This window comes from Mustela putorius, unplaced genomic scaffold, assembly GCF_011764305.1.
Source record: "Mustela putorius furo isolate JIRA1106 unplaced genomic scaffold, ASM1176430v1.1 tig00000083_pilon_pilon_pilon, whole genome shotgun sequence".
NCBI classification, from domain to species: Eukaryota; Metazoa; Chordata; class Mammalia; order Carnivora; family Mustelidae; genus Mustela; species Mustela putorius.
In genome coordinates this window covers 46,099,768-46,119,524 of record NW_025421273.1, presented here as the reverse complement: position 1 = coordinate 46,119,524, position 19,757 = coordinate 46,099,768, and the positions used below count along the sequence as shown (strand labels likewise).

Below are 19,757 nucleotides of genomic sequence, written 5' to 3'. Positions count from 1 at the left end.
CAAAAGAAAGCTATAAACTAAAATAAGAAAACGTTTGCAGCTTTGTTGTTACCTTGCACTCTGGGTGGGCGGGCTAGAGAATTCTAGGGGGAGTGTTTTCGACTCCCCTTCTGAAATCTTACCTCTGTTACATTTCCTGACACCTTCTGATTTGCTGAAGACCTGTGATAATCACCAAGGAAACCTAGGGGTACTGATGCCACAAATAAGAGAGTTCTCAACCGACTTCAAGGTGTCAGAGAACACCTTCAAAAGGAGAGAGAGTGGGGTTCACAGGACCGCATCCCATGGGTGAGCTTAATGCTGGAACTTGCCAGTTCAAGGGTCCTTTGACTTTCAGTCTTGTTCTGCCGCTGATCTTGAAAGAGCAGTGAAGTTCTCCTGAATTTCATCTCAGTTTTCCTTCAGGTTTTCAGCTCAGGAGTCGTGTGCACAAAAGCATACAAAACACAGGGACAATTCAGTGCGTAGTGCCTTGCTTTGAGGGACGGATTATTCTTTGCAAAAATTAAGGAGCAAGAGAAAGATCTCCTCCTTTCCTCCTTCTCGTTCCCTCTCTGTCTGTTTCACACACACACACACACACACACACACACATGCACACGCACAGAGTCATTCTCTCACTCTCAAATCAGGAGTGAGAACAGACAGGGAACTGGAGAGCCAGCAGTAGGATGAACTCAGAATTGATCAGTGCTCTCATTGGATACATTGGTAATTCCCGGGCGTTTGTCATCTTGGGCACTGTGTTTGTTGCTGAGGAATGGGAGAAATGGGGTCTCTTCCTTGGAGGAGCTGAAGGCCTTGCTGGCCTGGAGTGAGTTATGCCTGGCCCATGGAGTGTGTCTGGGAGGGCTTGGTGGGTAAGCTGTGTTAGAAGGTGGTAGACTAACCCCGCACGGAAGAGGACGCCAGAGAGAGCAAAAAGGGGTCAAGACTGCGAAGGGAAGTATGAATGAAGATCGGTTGGGCCTCGACTGTGGAGAGCTCTAACTGTCATTTTAAAGAGCTGGGGCTTTCTCGTATGATTAGCCATAGGCAAATTTTAGAACAAGAAGAGCCGTGATTTGTGTTTTAGATTTGTTTTATAAAGAGAAATCTCTGTTGGCGGCAAAGACAAAATCAGAGACCGAGGATGATGATGAGGACTCTAGGGAAACAGCAGAGAGACTGGTGTGGGCATTCCGTTTATACTTTGCTATGCCCGGTACTGTCTCCAGTGGGGTTTGCTTTCCCTGGATTACGTGGAGAAAGACAAGTGAGCACAGAAATTTAATTCTGAGTTTCATTTCACCACTTAGTGGCCAAGTGTTCGTGGGCAAGGAACTCCCGTCGTGTCTCCTGTTTCTCATCTGCAGAATGGGGCTCACAGTGACGCCTCCCGCGTGGGGTTCGAGCGAGTGTTAACTGAAATTCAGTGTATGCGTAGCCCTTAGAGCCATGCCCGGGACGTGGTAGGCGCTAAGTATTTTACGTTTCTTTTTTTACCAGTTCATTCATTTACTTGTTTGTTCATTTAGCCTTTGCAAATTTGTTTTTAAGACAATCTAGAGAAACCTACTGTAAATTGTCATGCGTAGATTTCATGTGCAAAACTTTTCTGACATTTTCACCTCCTTTACTTAAGTGCTCTTGGGCCAAAAATCTTTAGCAGGAAATAGGAGGGTGAGGCCTATAAATTCAAAAAGCTACGCTCCTCCCCCCGACCATGTAAAGTGTAAACAGAAAATTTTGCAAAGAAAGCTGCTATATGGTGGTCCTTAGTGTCACTGTGGGTAATGGGGGCCTGGGGAGGCATTAAGTGAAGTTCCAGTATTAGGAAATTTGGGCAGACTTACTTTATGGTACAACATGGTTCTATTATTCTGGTAAACAGATCCTGAAATTCCAGAAACCCAGTGTGAACCACATTTGAATACGAATGTAGAAACACCTTCAAAAATCTCCAATAAAAATTTTAATTACCTCTGCCTTTGCTTCCCTCTTTGTGAATGCAACTGAAGTAACACTCTTAAGTTGAAACAATAATTATATCTCCCGTGAATATAATAAAAATATTACATAAGTATTTTTACTATAGGTACATTTTATTATATATGATATATATATATATCTCTATATTACATAATAACTACAGACTCAGATATTAGCATTGAGAACAAAACTCTAGTAAGAGAGGAATCATTCCTTATGTCTCCTTGTGCAGAGCCAGTGTTCATTTATCCACAGTGCTTGGGCTCTTACAAGACAGAAAGCTGGCCCCATTAGGTTATAGGAAGGGTCTACAGGACTTGGGGAGAAAACCTAAATGTCTTGCAACTTTTTGCCTCTGAAGAGCTGGGAAAGCAGTTCTAGATAAAGATAAGTATAAACCCTCTGTATGGTTGAGGTGAACAAAGCTTACCTTGATGCTGAATGTTTTTATTGTACCTGAAAGTGAACTCTGCATTGATGGAAGGGGTTCTTCTATTTGATCCATCAAGATTACCAAGCCAGGCATCCCCCTCCCCACATAAAATACAGGATCATGAAGTCATGATTAAAGTTTATAAAAACCAATTTAGTGAAGTGGCGAGAGATTACAGACACTGCGTTTCCCCCCTCTTGGTGATTGGAAATTAAGTTTTAATAGCATTGAGGAATTCTGGAAAAAACACCCATAAGTTATTTAAATGATATTCTTCAACATTTCCCCTGGTTTCATGGCTAAACAATTTTGACTAGTTCATAAATTGGGACAATGTTACTGTTTTGTAATAAGATAATTTACTGAAAATATTTTTGCACGATTGTGATTGTGTGGTTAGAATGATGGGCAAACTCGCAGAGGAATCAGTGATTTGTAATACCAACCCTGGTAGACACAGATGTGTGACTTTAATAGAGTAATTTACTTTCACCGATAACATTTGTCCAATCGCCTTTCAGGAGCTTTTGGGAGAATGAAATGAGTGGAGTTATGTGAAAGCAGTTTACAACATAAAAGCACTAAGAATATCTAAGTGTAGTTGCTGAACATACTCAGGGCATCTCAGTAGAACAAACGGAAGTAAACGCTGCGGGTGTTTTTGTTTGATTTTGCAGGCAACGAGGGAAACGCTCAGTCGCCACTGCACTACGCTGGGTGATGCTCTTCGAAAAGAGAATGATTTTGCTCTTATTATTGATGGGAAAACCCTCAAGTATGCCTTAACTTTCGGAGTAAGACAGTATTTCCTGGACTTGGCTTTGTCGTGCAAAGCTGTTATTTGCTGCAGGTAAGTTCTCCTGAATATTGTGAGATTTCAGGAAACAGCACCTCAATCCTAAATTCTTGATTTGTGAACTTCCTTAAAGTTTTTCTATCCAGAATTCGTCACTCTCAGGTTATTATCTCACTCACTTAAGACTCAAGATTCACAACCTCAAATAGAATTTAGTAGCAGGTTTTTTTAGATGAGTCCTACTGATGCTTAGGAATTACTGTTCATAATTCGAATCGATAGATTTCTTGCCATCCCATGTTCCAGTTGCGTTATTCTCCTCATTTCCATATAAGAATTCTGTTTTCTACACATCAGTCTTGGAGCCTGCTTGGAGGACTTGACGTAACTTAAATGCTGAGTCATTTTCCTGAAGACTATTTCTTGACCGTGCATTCCTCTTTCCTCTAATTGATAATACTGCCTATTTCCTAATCTGAATCTGTTTTGAGTTATAAAGGCTTAATCCATAGAACTACATTTTCATAATGCATTTAGCTCTAGTCCTTCCTGAATTTCTCATCAAAGAATCTTCCCCATATCTTTGTGGAAATTGTTCCCACTTTGTCTTCCTAAAATTTAAAGTGTGTTCATAACTCAGCTTGACTGTGAAACCTAAGGCTTTTCCTCTTTGCCATCCACTTACTGAGAGCCTTACTGGCTGGTCCCACCAGGTCTGGGGTGGCAGTGTCTCCAGCTGCTTCCACCGTCCCCCCACACCCCTTACTCCCGGCCCAGGAGACAAAATCTTAGCAGGGCTTCTGAAGAATTTCCCAGAATTTATTCTTTTAACATTATTGTTAAAACTTTTCTATTTGCTTTTATTATTATCTTAAAAAATACATTTACTGATGAAAGAATGTTATGCTTTTTAAACCTTCTTGGTCTGGGCTTATTCACTGAAATATCCTGTATATGATTTGTCTCCACATTTATAAGCCATGCCTTGTAGATATTTCCTGAATTTCCATTGGAACACACTTTGTGAAATATAATTTCAACCAAACTTAATAAGTACCTTTTATAAAGCATCATTTCAACCTATAAAATTATATCACAGAGAGTTAAAATCTACTTATTATAGGAACCCATATTATTTCAGTCATTTATTTTTCTTCACTGTAGCATGTGTTAATAAATGTTACCATAGAGCTCTTGGAGAGCCTGTTGTACACATTTTTTTTTAAAAGGCTTTATTTGATGGGGGTCGGGAAGGAGGGAGTACGAATTGCGGGAGGGGCAGAGGGGAAGCAGACTCCCCTACTGAGCAGGGAGCCTAACACGGGACTTGATCCCATGACCTGAGCCGAAGGCAGACCCTTAACCGACTAAGCCACCCAGGGTCCCCTGTACACACATATTTAGTATCAGTAATAATTAGGCTGTCTGCTTAATGGTGAAGAAAGAATTGGAAATTACCTTCGTGAAGAAAGAATTGGAAATTACCTTGACGATCTCATTTACACTCTGATATTGTCATGCTTTTTAAAATCTGCTTTTCCAGGGACCTTTCTTGATTCCTTACTAATCTGTTGACCAAGTTTTAGGAATGTTCAACTCTGACACAATTCCATCAGGATAACTGTGCCAGATCTGGTTGTTTAATCACTTTCACTAATGGGATCACGAAGATCAACAAAAGCTTGCTCCAAAGCACAGTCGTGCTATGCGGGCTGGCTCCTGTTTGTAAACCAACTGTAATCCAAAGCTCTTTTGATACAGTGATCCATTCCCTGAGTCCGCGCCGGAGCTGGACCTACTGTGTGCTGGGCAGAGACCCTGCACATACAAGGCTGCACAAGGCTTCCTGCCTGCTCTCCTCCAAGTCTCCTTTTTTTTTTTTTTTTCTGTTTTAAGTAGACTCACAGTTGCTTTGATGGATGTGGGAGGCCAGTTTTCCTAACACAGTCACTGCAGCTGAGTCTCATTCTTAGAGCATTGCTTAACACGGCACCTCCCACCATTCTTCAAAAGTGGAACCACAAAATTAAACAATAGCAGAGGGAGAGAAGAAGTAGAAAGCAGTGTCAAGGGAGAAAAAATATGTTTGCGCGCTTGTGAAATTCCCTCCCGAGGTCCTTGTTCTGGATGCTCACAAGTCACATGGACCCCGGGGCTCCTCCAGGCCCGGGCCCCTGGGAGGGAGTCACACTCTACCACGCACATGCAGAGCAGCTCGAAAACTGAGCCCTATAAAGACGTGTGTGGCCCCTTCCTCCCTCCATCCTGTTTTATGCATGTTTGAGGACCTGAAGGTCCCTAGGTAGACACTGGATTTTCTTTAGAGTTTTAGGGTTTGTCATTGTTTGGTTTTTTGTTTGGTGTTTTGTTTTAAGGAAAATACCCTTCCTCAGCTTTTTTCTTCTAATTACCTTCCTCCTTTCTCTTTTCCCATAAGGACTGTGGTTCATCTTCCGGTCTGAGGTTGAGAATTCATCTAAGCCCGTAATTACATCAGTGCCAGTGCTGGAATTATGTCTGTGCGCCGTCTTGGCCCGGTGCCTCTTGGCATTTAAACTGCTGGCACAGACCATTTTCTTGTCGTTTAACCCTACTGACCTTGATGTACAATTTCCATGATAATGCTTCTGTCGCTTGTGAGGAATAGGTGGACAACTCCATGTATCTTTCTTTACCTTTAAATGCAAGTGTCACTCCAGGCTTCTCAGAGGATTACAGACTTCCCAGCCGCAGGAAATTCTCTATTTTCCTCCAGTAGAACAGACACTCCAGATAAATAGTGAATATTATTTCAAAATACGGTGATGTCTCACAACTTTGTGTTCATCCTGACTTTCGGGGTTTTCCCCTGCCACTGCTTTCCCACCTTTGGTCAGTCCTCACGTGAAGATAATTCCAAGTCTGCTGTCTGCTGCAGGCTTCTCTTTTGCCACAGCTAGAATGGGAGTGGAGGGGAAAGCCTTCCCGTAATGGATAATGAGGATCTCGAAATTAGTTCCATCTTCAGGATGACATCAGCCACTTTCCTCCCTGACATGATCGGCGTAAAGGACAGAAGGCAGTTTTCGGTGTTTGCCTAATAGTTATGGGGATGAACGTTTTCCCTCCAGAGCCTAGGGCTGAATTGAAAAAAACAGCTGTTCTCAGTCGATAGTCATTACTTTTCTTCCCACCACTTTCTGAAGAGATTATTCAGAGACAGAAATAATTCCCCCCCCCCCACCATTCCAACATTATTCAGTGCTTTGGAGTCCTGGTTTTGGTTTACAAAGGGGAGGTTTCATGTCATACCTCAAGTAACTTTTTCTAATTTTTTTAAGGATGGAAAACCCAACAAGGAAAATGACATCTGTCTTTATCAGCCCAGCAAGTACTCTATTTTTATTTTTATTTTTTTATTTATTTACTTGACAGAGATCACAAGGAAGCAGAGAGGCAGGCAGAGAGAGTGTGGAGGATGCAGGCTCCCCGCTGAGCAGAGAGCCCGATGTGGGGCTTGATCCCAGGACCCTGAGATCATGACCCGAGCCGAAGGCTGAGGCTTTAACCCACTGAGCCACCCAGGCACTCTTTTACTTCTGTGCCCATTTACTGGACCAGCTGAGAAGTTTCATAGGAAATAATACATCTAATGTCAGAGGAGTTTCTGATAAGTTTTCCAGGTTATAAACATAATCTCCTTGTGGTCCTTCTTTTCCCCTGTGCAAGTACACCAGTTCTTATCCTTGGTGGGATCAGATGCTTTTTTATTTTTTTAAGATTTTATTTATTTATATGCCAGAGAGAGAGAGAGAGAGCGCGCACACAGGCAGGCAGAGTGGCAGCAGAGGCAGAGGGAGAAGCAGGCTCCCCGCTGAGCAAGGAACCTGATGTGGGACTCGATCCCAGGACGCTGGGATCATGACCTGAGCCGAAGGCAGCTGCTTAACCAATTGAGTCACCCAGGCGTCCGGGATCAGATGCTTTTGAAGAACATGAAAACTGCTGCTCATCCCTCCCGCCCCACCCCCCAAGGAAAAGAAAACATACACACAAATCGGTAAAATTAAATGCACCATTTTAGGGGCTTCACAGAACCCCCCCCCCAAAAAAAAACTCTCGGACAGGTAGGAGAGGGAAAAGTTTGCTCTAAGACGTGTGGAGATTTATGGGCACAGCTAAAATCAAGAACTGTTCTGCAAAGTGGTATTTTATCTGAGGATTCATGAAATACTTGTTCAAATTTTTACCTCTCTGGCACTTTGGATACCTAATGGAATTTCTCTGGCTTGGGTTTTTGTGGCCTATAAAATGAAGAGCTTGGCATACAGCAGGGATTCAAATCCTCCTTGGAGCCTGGATGTCTAAGCAGCTAAGAGTAGAGCTTCTCTGGCATAGAAAGGTGGAAGGGCCATGCACACATGCACCCTTCCTTGGTAATTTCCTTCCAGCTTGAAAGCTTCTGGGCCAGAAGACCCCCTCCCAGACCTTTCACTTTCTGGACCCACCCTATTTCTGTGGGCCACTCTCTGCTGGGAGGAATCTATCTACTGCTTGGATCGGCTTAATTTGGGGAAGCATCTGTTCTACCTCTTTTAATATTTCCTCCAGAAGAGAGTGGGAGTGTTGCAGTCAAGTATTGCTGTGTGTTCAATCGCATGTGGTTTCTGAGATCCTCATCAGTTCACATAACGCAGCCTTTCAAAGAATTTTACATTTTTTTCTGTAGTTGTCAGTTTCGTTTAAACATATCTTGAAACTTATGTTCTGTGACAGTTGGTTGAAAATTGGCCTAGAGCCTCCAGCTTTTAGACTGTCTAGTAATCACCATTCTCCTACATAATTTATGTACTCATGTCTTCTGAAAAGCAGAAGTTAAATTGAACTAAGCATTTTTCCCTACTTGCAACATCTCTAATCAAAGTTTAACCCCCTTTCAGGCCATTTTCCCCACAGTGCATAAAAAAACACTTGACTTCAGTGAGTGTCGTCACTCGGGAGTGACATTCCAGGCAAAACCTTTTCACCTCAGTCTGATCCACGAGTCCTCCTCGAAGAGGTCTAGAGGGACACTTCGAATACTTTCTGTCATAGCATAAGTGCATTAAGTAAAGGGTCAAGACAGATCTACTTCTCGAATCTTTGGGGATTGTCTTAAACCTTAAGGATTTCTCTAAATAAACGTTCTACTCAGAGGGTAGTTATAGAGCACAAATGAAGCTAATAAATGCTCAACAGACATTCCTTTAAAGAAAAAGTTTGTGAACACCGTCGGATGCCAAGCAGATGTTTGGCTTTGAGAAGACTTACAAACTGTTAATGAATGTCAATCCCATATTTGCTTCCAAGAAAACATGAATAAATCTTGGAAATGTTGGGAGACTATTTCTTTCATACGTGTGTGGCTAAAAGAAGACATCCTGAATAAATTTTATAACCCCATAAAATGGCCGTATTTTGCTTTCATATAATATAATAAGCTGTTCAGCCCTGTCTGTTTCATTTGCTGCCTTCTCTCTGCTGAATGATGTTAAAGGAGCAGCAAGGCCATGGTATAGCCTGTTAGCTACTTAAGAGGGACCCGTCCCCACCAGGGAAGTCCATATTTGATAGCAAAATTTAGATTGGTAAATCTAAACACTTGCGAATTCCTCTGTAATTTCAACATTTTATAGTTTTAGATGTGATCGTTTTAGATAAACCACCATCCACACACACACACACCCCGGTTAGAATTGCAGATGATAGAATTCTAATAACAGAGTTAACCTCTATTGGGAAGTACATAAAGTATAAGCGTGCCACTTAGTGAATTTTCATAAAGCGAATATACTCCTGTATCAAGTACCCAGACATGACCGGCACCTCAGAAACCCCCTCACAAGGGGGGTTTGGGAAGTAAATGCTCCCTTTAGCATTACTATCCGCCCAAGACTAATTGTTACCTTGATTTCCGTGATCATGCCTCTCTTAAATGGTGTCTTATTCATTTCAGTCTTTTTCTGTTTTCTCTCTTGCTAACTTGGAATAAGCATACGTATCTTCCATAACTACATTCAAATTCGTGATGATGCTTTTCTGTTCAGCAATTTTAAGTACAGACTCTGCAGCTTCCCAGCAAGGCCTCCCTGAAGCTTTACATAAATCAGTAAGTCAGCACTCTAATGTGTTTTCAATCAAAAAAAAAAAAAATCCACCTAATAGATTACGTATAGTTCTTCTGTAGTTCTATGGTGATGGAATAAAGGAGTTCATTTTCTGGTTTGTTAAGGACATGATATATATAACCTACAACACTTCTTCAATCTGTCTGTCTACTGGTCTGATTTTGTGTGGGAAAGGAAAAGAGTTACTTTAGTGTAATTGGGTCTTCTTGAACCCATAAGGTTTCTAGTGATTACCTTCTTTTTAATAAACCCATTTGAGCCATCCCCATTTAGGGAAAATTTAAGGCTTGGTGTTTGGGGCCAGGCTAGAGTTCCAAGAGTCAATACCAGGTAGGATGTAAGCCATGATTGTTTAATGGCTGTAGGACAAGGGAGAGACTGCATCCTAGGGCAAAATGATCTTGGAAAACAGAAGGGATGTTACCAAAGGAACAGAAACAGAGACAAGTAAAGCATATAAAACAAGCTTTACATTAAGGCATGAAAGAGGAGGTGGTCCCAGATAGCATTTTCCAAGGGGAAGGGAGTATTCCATGGAGCAAACGTGGGCAAACTTCCTCTGTAAGGGGCCAGATAGTAAATATTTTAAGCTTTCTGGGCTATCCAGTCTCTGTCCTAACTACTTAGCTCTGCCATTGTAGCATGAAAGCAGCTCTAGACAAAATGTAAATGGTGGGGGTGTCTGTGATCCATCATAGACCTTAAGACAGTCAAATTCCATCCATTGTCCCCTTTATGATTGGTGCTTTTTTAATTAGTAAGTGTGTCCCGCTCAAAAAGATATTCTCAGGCATCTCTTTTGTTAACATCACAGCTTTCTGTTTTCCATATAGGTCTTTAATCCATGTGACAATTATTTTTGTATATCTTAGGAAGAAGAGATCTGATGTAATTCATTTCTACATAGTAGATTCTCCCAATACCATTTACTAAGCAATCTACCATTTTCTGTCTGGTTGCCATGCTGTGTACTTCAGTACTCAGGTTCTGGGACCAGACTTTCTGGAATCTAAGTCTGAGCCTTACCTCTTCTTCTTAGCTGAGCAATTTTTTGTCTAACTTCTTCAGCTTTAGTTTATTCATTCTTGAAACAGAGTTGACAGTCATTGCTCTTATACAGCTGTGAGGAATAAGTGGGTTATTATGTATATTAAAAACTATGTTACTCTTAGAAATCAAATTTCCTTTTATATGGCCTAATTGAATATTTCTGGTGAGAAATCATACATAAAGATTCTCTCTATCATGGCTTTTCCTATGGCTTGAATTCTATTTTGTCTTATAATGCTAACCTGGCTTTCCTTTGTTTCGTATGTGCCTTGTCTTTTTCTTTTTCCTAAACCCTTACGTTCAATCCTTCTGTATAATATAATGGTTAAGAATACTGTCTCTAAAAAAAAAAAAAAAAAAGAATACTGTCTCTAAATCCACACTGCTTAGGGCTGAATCCTGGCTTCACCACTTATTTGTTCTTTTGCCGTAAGTTATATAACCTTTCTGTGCCTCAGTGTCTTCTTCATTTGCAAAATGACAATAATAATAACCTATCTCTTCAAGGGTTCTTCTGAGAACTGAATGAAATAAAACAAGTAGAGAGCTTAAAACATAATGAGCAAAAACAGTTTCTATTACCCATTATTATTTTTTTAATTTTTTATTAACATATATTATTAGCCGCAGGGGTGCAGGTCTGTGAATCACCAGGTTTACACACTTCACAGCACTCACCATAGCACATACCCTCCCCAATGTCCATAACCCAACCACCCTCCCCCTACGCCCATCCCCCCGGCAACCCTCAGTTTGCTTTGTGAGATTAAGAGTCTCTTATGGTTTGTCTCCCTCCTGATCCCATCTTGTGTCATTTTTTCCTTCCCTACCCACCATGCTCCCTGTGTTGCCTCTCAAATTCTTCATATCAGGGAGATCATATAATTATTTTTCTTTGATTGACTTATTTTGCTTAGCGTAATACCCTCTAGTTCCATCCATGTTGTTGCAAATGGCAAGATTTCATTTCTTTTGATGACTGCATAGTATTCCATTGTGTGTGTGTGTGTGTGTGTGTGTGTGTGTGTGTATACCACATCTTCTTTATCCATTCATCTGTTGATGAACATCTAGGTCCTTTCCATAGTTAGGCTATTGTTATTACCTATTATTATTAAGAATGTCTCTTAGACACCATATATTGGTGAATCTTTTTGTTTCAATCTAACCTGAGAATCTCTTCCAGTTAGTGAATTTAAACCATTAATATTTATTATAATTAGTACGATGTTGCCCTCATTTCTTTGATCTTATTTTGAGTTTTTCATTTATTTATACTTTTTTTCTTTCTTCTCCTCCTGTCTTCCACTGTCTAAATCTCTAAATTATAGAGATTTATTTAGAATTATGTCTAAATTATATTCTTTCAGTTTGCAAGCTTTACAGTCTATCTTCTGTCTGGTTATTTCTAGGGCTTTGATAACCATATTTTTGCTTAATGTCTATATGTATTAGTATGTCTTTTTTCCCTGGCCACCTCCATAAGGAGGCAGGAACTGAAGATTTTAAAGTAATTCTGTGTCTGCATCCAGTGTTAGTCATATCTGAATTTCTTTTGTAAATGTTTTGCTTTTTCTCTTTAGAAACCTTTAGAAATTTTTCTTATTCTTAATTTAACCATAATGCATCTATAGGTAAGTATATTTTTATTATATTTATTCTTGGCCCTGTGCAATCCTTTTTAATAGAAGAGCATGTTTTTCTTTAATTCTAGAAAATTATTCTATTTCATTCTGCCCCTCTTTATTCTCTTATTGAACTCCTATTATGAATAGTCACCTATATTGCTCCATTTCTTTTCATTTTTCTCATAAATTTCATTTTCATTTAATTTCCTAATATCTTTTGAGACAGTTTTTTTTTATATTTGAACTTCCAGGCACTATTATTACCATTCAGTTTTCTATTAGCTTTTTTATTTTAACAGTTATATTTTTATGTTACTTATTTTCAGTTTGTTCTTCATTATAACTGCTTGTTCTGGTTTCATGTTTTTGGTATCTTCTCAAATCTTGCCAAGGTTTTGTTTTGTTTGATTTTTTATCAGACCTTTTAAAAACTCTTGTTATATCTGTTTTTACTAGTTCTACTTTCTTATAAGTCATTGTAATTTCTTTTGTACTCATGATCTTCTCTTGTTTTTCCTGTGAGATATTTTCCCTCATTTTCCCTAATGACAGTAAAATCCTTCCCTAATGACAGCTACATCCTAACTTGAGATAGAGTTGGAGACAAGGCTCAGTCTAAGCCCTTCTTCCTTTGCCCAAGTGTTGCTCTTGTTAGAGGCAGCCACGTTTTGATGGAATTACTTAAGTAAAGTAACATTAAAAGTTTTGTTAACACATCCATGTCATCAGCACCTGTCCCAGCCTGGCTTCATGCCCTGAGGTTGACTAGAAAGCTCTAACTTTTCTGTTCCTAGGTATGAGGAAGAAATTTTTCTGGGGTCTTAGTTTTAGGACACTGCGGAATACTCCTGGCATTGGGGAGTCTTTCAAGCCTGTTGTTTGGAGGAGTCTGAGTTGCCACAAGCTTGAAGCCTACACCAAAGTTTTCAGTTACAGTGAGAGAGGAGTCTCTTTGCTCCATCCAGCCCACTCTTACCTCCCTGACACTGGTCAGCCTGCGCTCACACAGGGAGTGAACAGTACAGCTGAAAAGCTCTCCCTGCCTGTGTGTTTATCTATGACCCCTGACACACCACTCTTTCCTTCTGTGCCATTTCCCTCCCAACATCATGGTTCCCCTAAAGGTTTCTCATAGATCTTTACTAAGTGTGACCCTCAAATTGACCATACTTCTTTAGCTCCTGGCGTCTTCAGGATTTTATTTCCATTTCTGTCAGTAACCAGCACTAGGTATTTCTAAGAGGAGAGGAAAGCCTTTGGTGAAATCCATCCAAGTAGGAGAGAATTCCCAAAAAGGAGGAAAGGAAGGAAAAAAGGAAAGGCAAGCTAGTCTCCTTACAGCCTAAGGAAGTTCCAGCCCTTCCTCACCCAGAGTCACAGGAAAAGGGAAGAGAACCAGTGCCCATGGGCCCTCCAACCAGATATCAAGAATGGAAAGAGATGGAAGCCACTCGAAGAGCAAGGTCACAAAATAGCAGAACTAGATAGGGGAAGCACTCTAGGCCTCCTTGAGCAGTCATGCTTCCCAAGTGGGAGCACACCATTTCTGTAGGCAAGGTTCGCTAGACAGAGAAAGGTGGCTGGACCTTGTGCCATGAAGGAGAGATTTCTGTCTCTCTCTACCACTTATGTCTCCTTGGAGCAAGAGTCCATAGAGAGACCACTATCCTATATATAGGTTCATAATATTAACTCTTGGGACAGTAGTTCAATAAATGTTCTTAAATTAATAATTTTTTTAAAGATTTTATTTATTTATTTGACAGAGAAAAAATCACAAGCAGGCAGAGAGGCAAGCAGAGGGGGGGGGGGAAACAGTCTCCCCACTGAGCAGAGAGCCCGATGCCGGGACTCAATCACGTGACTCCTAGATCATGACCTGAGCTGAATGCAGAGGCCCAACCCGCTAGGGGAGCCACCCAGGCGCCCCTAAATTAATAACTTTTAGGGGCAGAAGGAAGGTCCTAAGATCTTGTACTTTCTTCTCCTTTTTGTTCTTTGTATTCTTCCATAGAAATTTCATCACATACTAAAGGATCATTTAAACCCTTGATGAGTGAGTAAATGCCTGAATGCACATCACCAGCTCTTCATTTTTTTTTCTAAGCTTAGTTCTGACTCTTCAGTCTTAGTTCTGACTCTTCATAACTAATGATGCTGCTAGGATATCTCACTGCTTTCTGAACTTCTGAGGGTCTAGAACTTCCCTGAGAATTTTCCTCTTTAAATCATCCTACCTTGGGCGCCTGGGTGGCTCAGTGGGTTAAGCCGCTGCCTTCGGCTCAGGTCATGATCTCAGGGTCCTGGGATCGAGTCCCGCATCGGGCTTTCTGCTCAGCAGGGAGCCTGCTTCCCTCTCTCTCTCTCTCTCTCTCTGCCTGCTTCTCCATCTACTTGTGATTTCTCTCTGTCAAATAAATAAAATCTTTAAAAAAAAAAAAAAAAAAAAAAATAAATCATCCTACCTTTTTGATTAATGTTTAGACCGCCATTTTATCCATCACTCACACTGGAAACCTCAGGGTCATCTCTGATCCCACTGTCATTCAAAACCCCTTACAGACCCCATATAGCCTTTCTTTTCATTTTCTTTTCAATTCAGATACATATGTAGAGATAGGTATAGTTATCTACCTATATAAAAAAGATACATTTTGATGGGCAACCCAAATTAGTATTTTTGATGCACAATTTCTACCATACTCATTTTTTGCTCAAAAGCTTTTTCGTTAACACCCCCTGTTGCTTAGGGCTAGCTGTGATATTCAGACTTTCTTATCCTGACATATAGAGCCCCCTTGTCATCTAGCTTTGACCCATTCTTAGTATACCCACTTTCCCTTGAAGAAGTGGTATGTTTCTTCCCTACCTAATAATATTCAATCTGTTTTTCCTATCGCTGTGAGAAAGCCTAGAGAATCCAATAGCCCTTATGTACTTCCTCTGCAATCTAGATACAAAGCAGATTAAACAGACTCTGACTTCCAGCAACAAACAGGGAAAAATGAGCAAGAGTTGTAGGGTTGGGATAATGACATCATGAGGTGAATTTCTTGTTTTTGCAAAATTACCATTTATTCCATTCCACTATATTTTTTACATCTGCCCTGGGCTGAATCTAGTGCTAGTTTCTTGGTAACTAGATGTAGTAAGAGAGAAAGACACAGAGACACAAAGAAAGGAAGTACAGAAAGGAAAAAGGAGGGAAAAGGGAAGGAAGGAGAGAAGGGGAGGGGAGGGAAGAAGTTCAGGAGCAGTGGGGTATCCTAGCAGCATCGTGAGTTATACTGACTGAAGAGTCAGAACTAAGCTAGAAAAAAAAATGCAGAGCTGGTGGTGTGCATTCAGGCATTTGGGAAGGGAAGGAAGGAAGAGTAGCACCGTAGACAAACTGTTCTCTGGTGTGAACACTGTAATAAAGGTTTCTATTATCAGGAATTTTCTCTTTGGGGTTTTGAGAAGGTACAGTTTCCAGCTAGAAGTTTAGAATGCCTGGGAACACACACACACGTGCACGCATGTTCAGATAAACGCTATCAATACAATCAGTCCTTATTTAAACTAGTATCAGAACCCTTGTCACTGGAGACAGTAATAGTGTACCTGTAACAATCTGAATTCTGAGGGAGGACAAAAAGAAAGAAAGAAAGCAGGGGCAGAAGAATTGCCTCTAAAATGCATTGCAGGGGGGGCACTTGGTTGGCTCATTTGGTCAAGCATCCAACTCTTAATCTCAGCTCAGGTCTTGATTTCAGAGTCTGTGAGTTCAGGGCCCCCCTGAGGCTCCATGCTAGGCATGGAGCTTGCTAGTTAACTAACTAACTAACCAACTAAAATAGATAATATTTTTTAAAAAATGCATTGCAAAAAGACATCTTTTTTAAAGTTTCTTTCCCTTTTTATCCTGTGGAAGGCTATCTGTATTTTATTTCTGTCAACTCAGTCCCTGGATTATGAGGTCCGCTTGATGCCTCTGACTGCGCAGTATATCAACAGATGCTGCTCTTGGAGATGAGGCAGGAACTCACGCACCAGTCATTTGAATAGCACAGTTCTCTTACCTAGAAGTAGTTGAATGTTTCATTATGTACCATGGGCTAAGAATAGTTTTGGGGATGCTATGTAAGTGGCTCTTTTCATTCTAGTAATAAATTGATGCTGAGTTTCTAGAAGTATTAGCACATTTATGTAACTTTGGTACATGTAAGCGATTTCTTTGCCAAATTTTAATGCTCCTCAATTAAAAACTTCACAAAGGTGCCTAACAAATTTTGGCTCGAAGAAGAATCAGGATCTCAAAAGTTTTTGTCTTGGGTTTTTTTTTTCTCTCTCTCTTTTTATGATTTTTCTTTTATTAGCAGAATGTGACTCAGGTGGGAACAAATAAACTGATATTTGCAAGGAGAAATCTTAGGAAGTGTGTTACAAAGGGGAAAACAGCAGAGCCCCCGACTAACGATCCTGACCTCTAAATAGTCACTAGGAACGCCCTCAACTTAGTAAATACGGGGGTGGGGGGGTTCTAGACACATAGGCGCACTATAAAAAACACTTCAGGATGGTTAAGAAACACTCTAATCCTCCATGTTTTTACATTTTTTCCTAGATTCACCTTCTAATGACAACTTTATAGTAACTCTTAAGTCTACAGTATGTTTTTGAGAGGATATACTATCAACATGATTTCTAGTGTATAGGATGAGATATTTTTTAGGTTGCCAATCTAGAAACACAATACAGTAAGATAAATTATTGTACTCCTTTTGGATACCTATAGAAAGTCCCCTAAAATATCCTTTATTGTGTGTCTGCATGTATCATCTTTATCCTTATTCCATTAAAAAAGGTGATTCATGGGGGCGCCTGGTGGCTCAGTTGTTTAAGCGACTGCCTTCGGCTCAGGTCATGATCTCGGGGACCTGGGATCGAGCCCTCATTGGGCTCTCTGCTCAGCGGAAAACCTGCTTCCCCCTCTCTCTCTGCCTGCCTCTCTGCCTACTTGTGCTCTCTCTCTCTCTCTCTGTCAAATAAGTAAATAATTTTTTTTTTAAAGTGATTCATTTAGCTGATCCCATGAAAAGAGTACAAAATGAGGCTCAGCTGAGATGGGCTCCCCTATAGAATATATAGCAGTTGGTTGCTTAAAAAAAGATGTCTGACTTAGGTGGGGATTCATAAAAAGTAAAATATACATACAGAAAACATTTAACTCATAAACATACAAACTTGTGATGTAGAGCTAAGAACCTGCTTTGCACAGGGGTCTGATGTTTGAGATTCTGATTTATTTACCACTTATAGCTTAAGTGGTAAAAATTGCCAGTACTCTGATCTAACGTTCATAGGGCAATGAGAGTTACTACAGAGCAAATAAGAAAACTAATGAAAAGCAGGTGCAGAAACTACAGCCAATTGACTATCTGAGAAGCATTTCTGCACTCTGTGCATTGCTAGTTTTCATTGCAAAGTCCCACCTTCTGTTTGTGGAGTCACAGGAAGAAAACTGGCCTTCACAGTGTGTGCTGGTTATGTAGGCTTTTTCCACAGAGCCTCAGACTTCTCTTAGAGATGAAAGAGCCACGGTAGAGGAGAAGAGAACTATGTATAATTTAAGTCCTGATGTAGATCCATGGTTAAAAAAAAAAAAAAAATCTAGACCAGGAAGCAGTGCTTTTATGATGTTTCTGAATTATGCCTTAGGTCCCTATTGGCATTTGTAAAACTTAAGTTTTAGGTATTCACAGCCACGGACATGTGCTTTTTTTGATAGACATTTGGAAGAATTAGCATATAGTAAAGTCATTCTAGACCATTCTGGAAATTGTACAAATATAGATGCATGTGTACAAAAGTCAAGAAAGTAAATAAACTCTAATGTGTGAATACAGATAGTGACCTTTTATTAGATAGAAGGACAACGGTAGAAAGAATACATTCTAGATCATTTTGAATGTGAAGAAATTTAGTATATGCTATTCCCTTTGCCTGACATGAGCTCTCCTCATATTGTCAAGGTCAAGTCAAATTCTAACTGTCAAGGAACCCTCTTTTGGCCCATTCTGATTTCCACATCCTCTGAAATTATTAAGTACTGGCAATTAAGTCAAGTAGCTTTATGCTACACTGATTCCTAATGTCTTACGAGTTTGTTTTTGTGATCTTGTAACCTCCTTATAGCAAGGGAAAATGTTTTTAAATGGATACTATAAAAACAGTAGTTTTTTTTTTAAAGATTTTATTTATTTATTTGACAGAGATCACAAGTAGGCAGAGAGGCAGGCAGAGAGAGAGGAAGGGAAGCAGGCTCCCTGCTGAGCAGAGAGCCCGATGTGGGTCTTCATCCCAGGACCCTGGGATCATGACCTGAGCCGAAGGCAGAGGCTTTAACCCACTGAGGCACCCAGGCACCCCAACAGTACATCTTTTTCACTGATTTCAGTTTGATTAACCTGAGTTCCCTTCAAATACCTTCTTGCCCTAAGACAAGCTATTGGGGCCCACAGTACATCATGCCCAGAGCTGGAAGGACACTTTTCATGAGTTGACTTGGTGCTTACTAAGCATCAGTCAAAATTGTTTTTAGGAAAACCAGATATGATGCTCTAGGGAGACTTTTGAGTTGTTAAAAAAAAAAAAAAAAAAAAAAAGCTGTATCATCTAGAATGGGTAGGAGAACAGTAAACTCAGATGAGGCATCATTCTTTTTTTTTTTTTTTTCTAAGATTTTATTTGATTTTTATTTGACAGACAGAGATCACAAGTAGGCAGAGAAGCAGGCAGAGAGAGAGGGGGAAGCAGGCTCCCCACTGAGCAGAGAACCCAATGTAGGGCTCAATCCCAGGACCCTGGGATCATGACCTGAGCCGAAAGCAGAGGCTTTAACCCACTGAGCCACCCAGGCGCCCCCCGTGAGGCATCATTCTATTCTGATTTCCTCTTGACTGGATCCAGCCATGGACTGTGGCTCATGACTGAGGTTTCTGCCGCCAGAAAATAATCAGAATCTCAAACATCAGACCCCTGTGCAAAGCAGGTTCTTAGCTCTACATCACAAGTTTGTATGTTTATGAGTTAAATGTTTTCTGTATGTATATTTTACTTTTTATGAATCCCCACCTAAGTCAGACATCTTTTTTTAAGCAACCAACTGCTATATCAAACACATCAGGTATGAAGGCTTCCGCTATTTCTCGAATCTTCTCCTAAGCCCATTGTCTGCTGTTAGCTTATAGATGCTCCTGCTAGTAACAGTTGCAGTGACTCTGGGGAGGTCTCCCACTGTATCATCATCTTTAAAGGATGGCACGCAACACACACACACACACACACACATTGCTCTTGCCAAGGGGATTAATACTCCACTTTTAATACCTGAGTTAACCACACTCACGAGGTTGGTGAAGGTCCTCAGCCAGTTTTAATTTGGGGGCATTGAAAATTGTAGTGTCAGGCAGAGAAAATAGAGTTTGGTTGTAATAGCCATGAAGAAAGAAAACAGAGCTCTTTTCTGATGTTTCTTTAAATCACTACTATTAGCTCACCATGCAGAGATTTCTCCTTTATTATACATTCAGCCAAAGTGGTGGTGGTGGGGTGGGTGGGAATACCACTGTTTTCTAGCTCCATCGATCCCATGGTGTGATCTCACAGTTTTTTACATTGTGAGCCTGTTAAATTGTGAAGGGAATTTGATGATTGTTTTCAAATCCTTCTCTCTTTTCACGTCCATT

General features: G+C 40.5%; 1 protein-coding gene across 4 annotated transcripts in view; it reads left to right on the top strand.

The window, feature by feature from the left end:
• ATP8A1 (ATPase phospholipid transporting 8A1) overlaps positions 1 to 19,757 on the top strand; it is a 236,318-nt gene that overhangs the window by 160,323 nt on the left and 56,238 nt on the right. For all 4 annotated transcript variants that reach the window (XM_004764082.3, XM_004764081.3, XM_004764083.3 and 1 more), the window contains one exon: positions 3,085 to 3,257. In XM_004764082.3, coding sequence (XP_004764139.1) covers positions 3,085 to 3,257 — 173 coding nt within the window. The remainder of the gene's footprint in view (positions 1 to 3,084; positions 3,258 to 19,757) is intronic.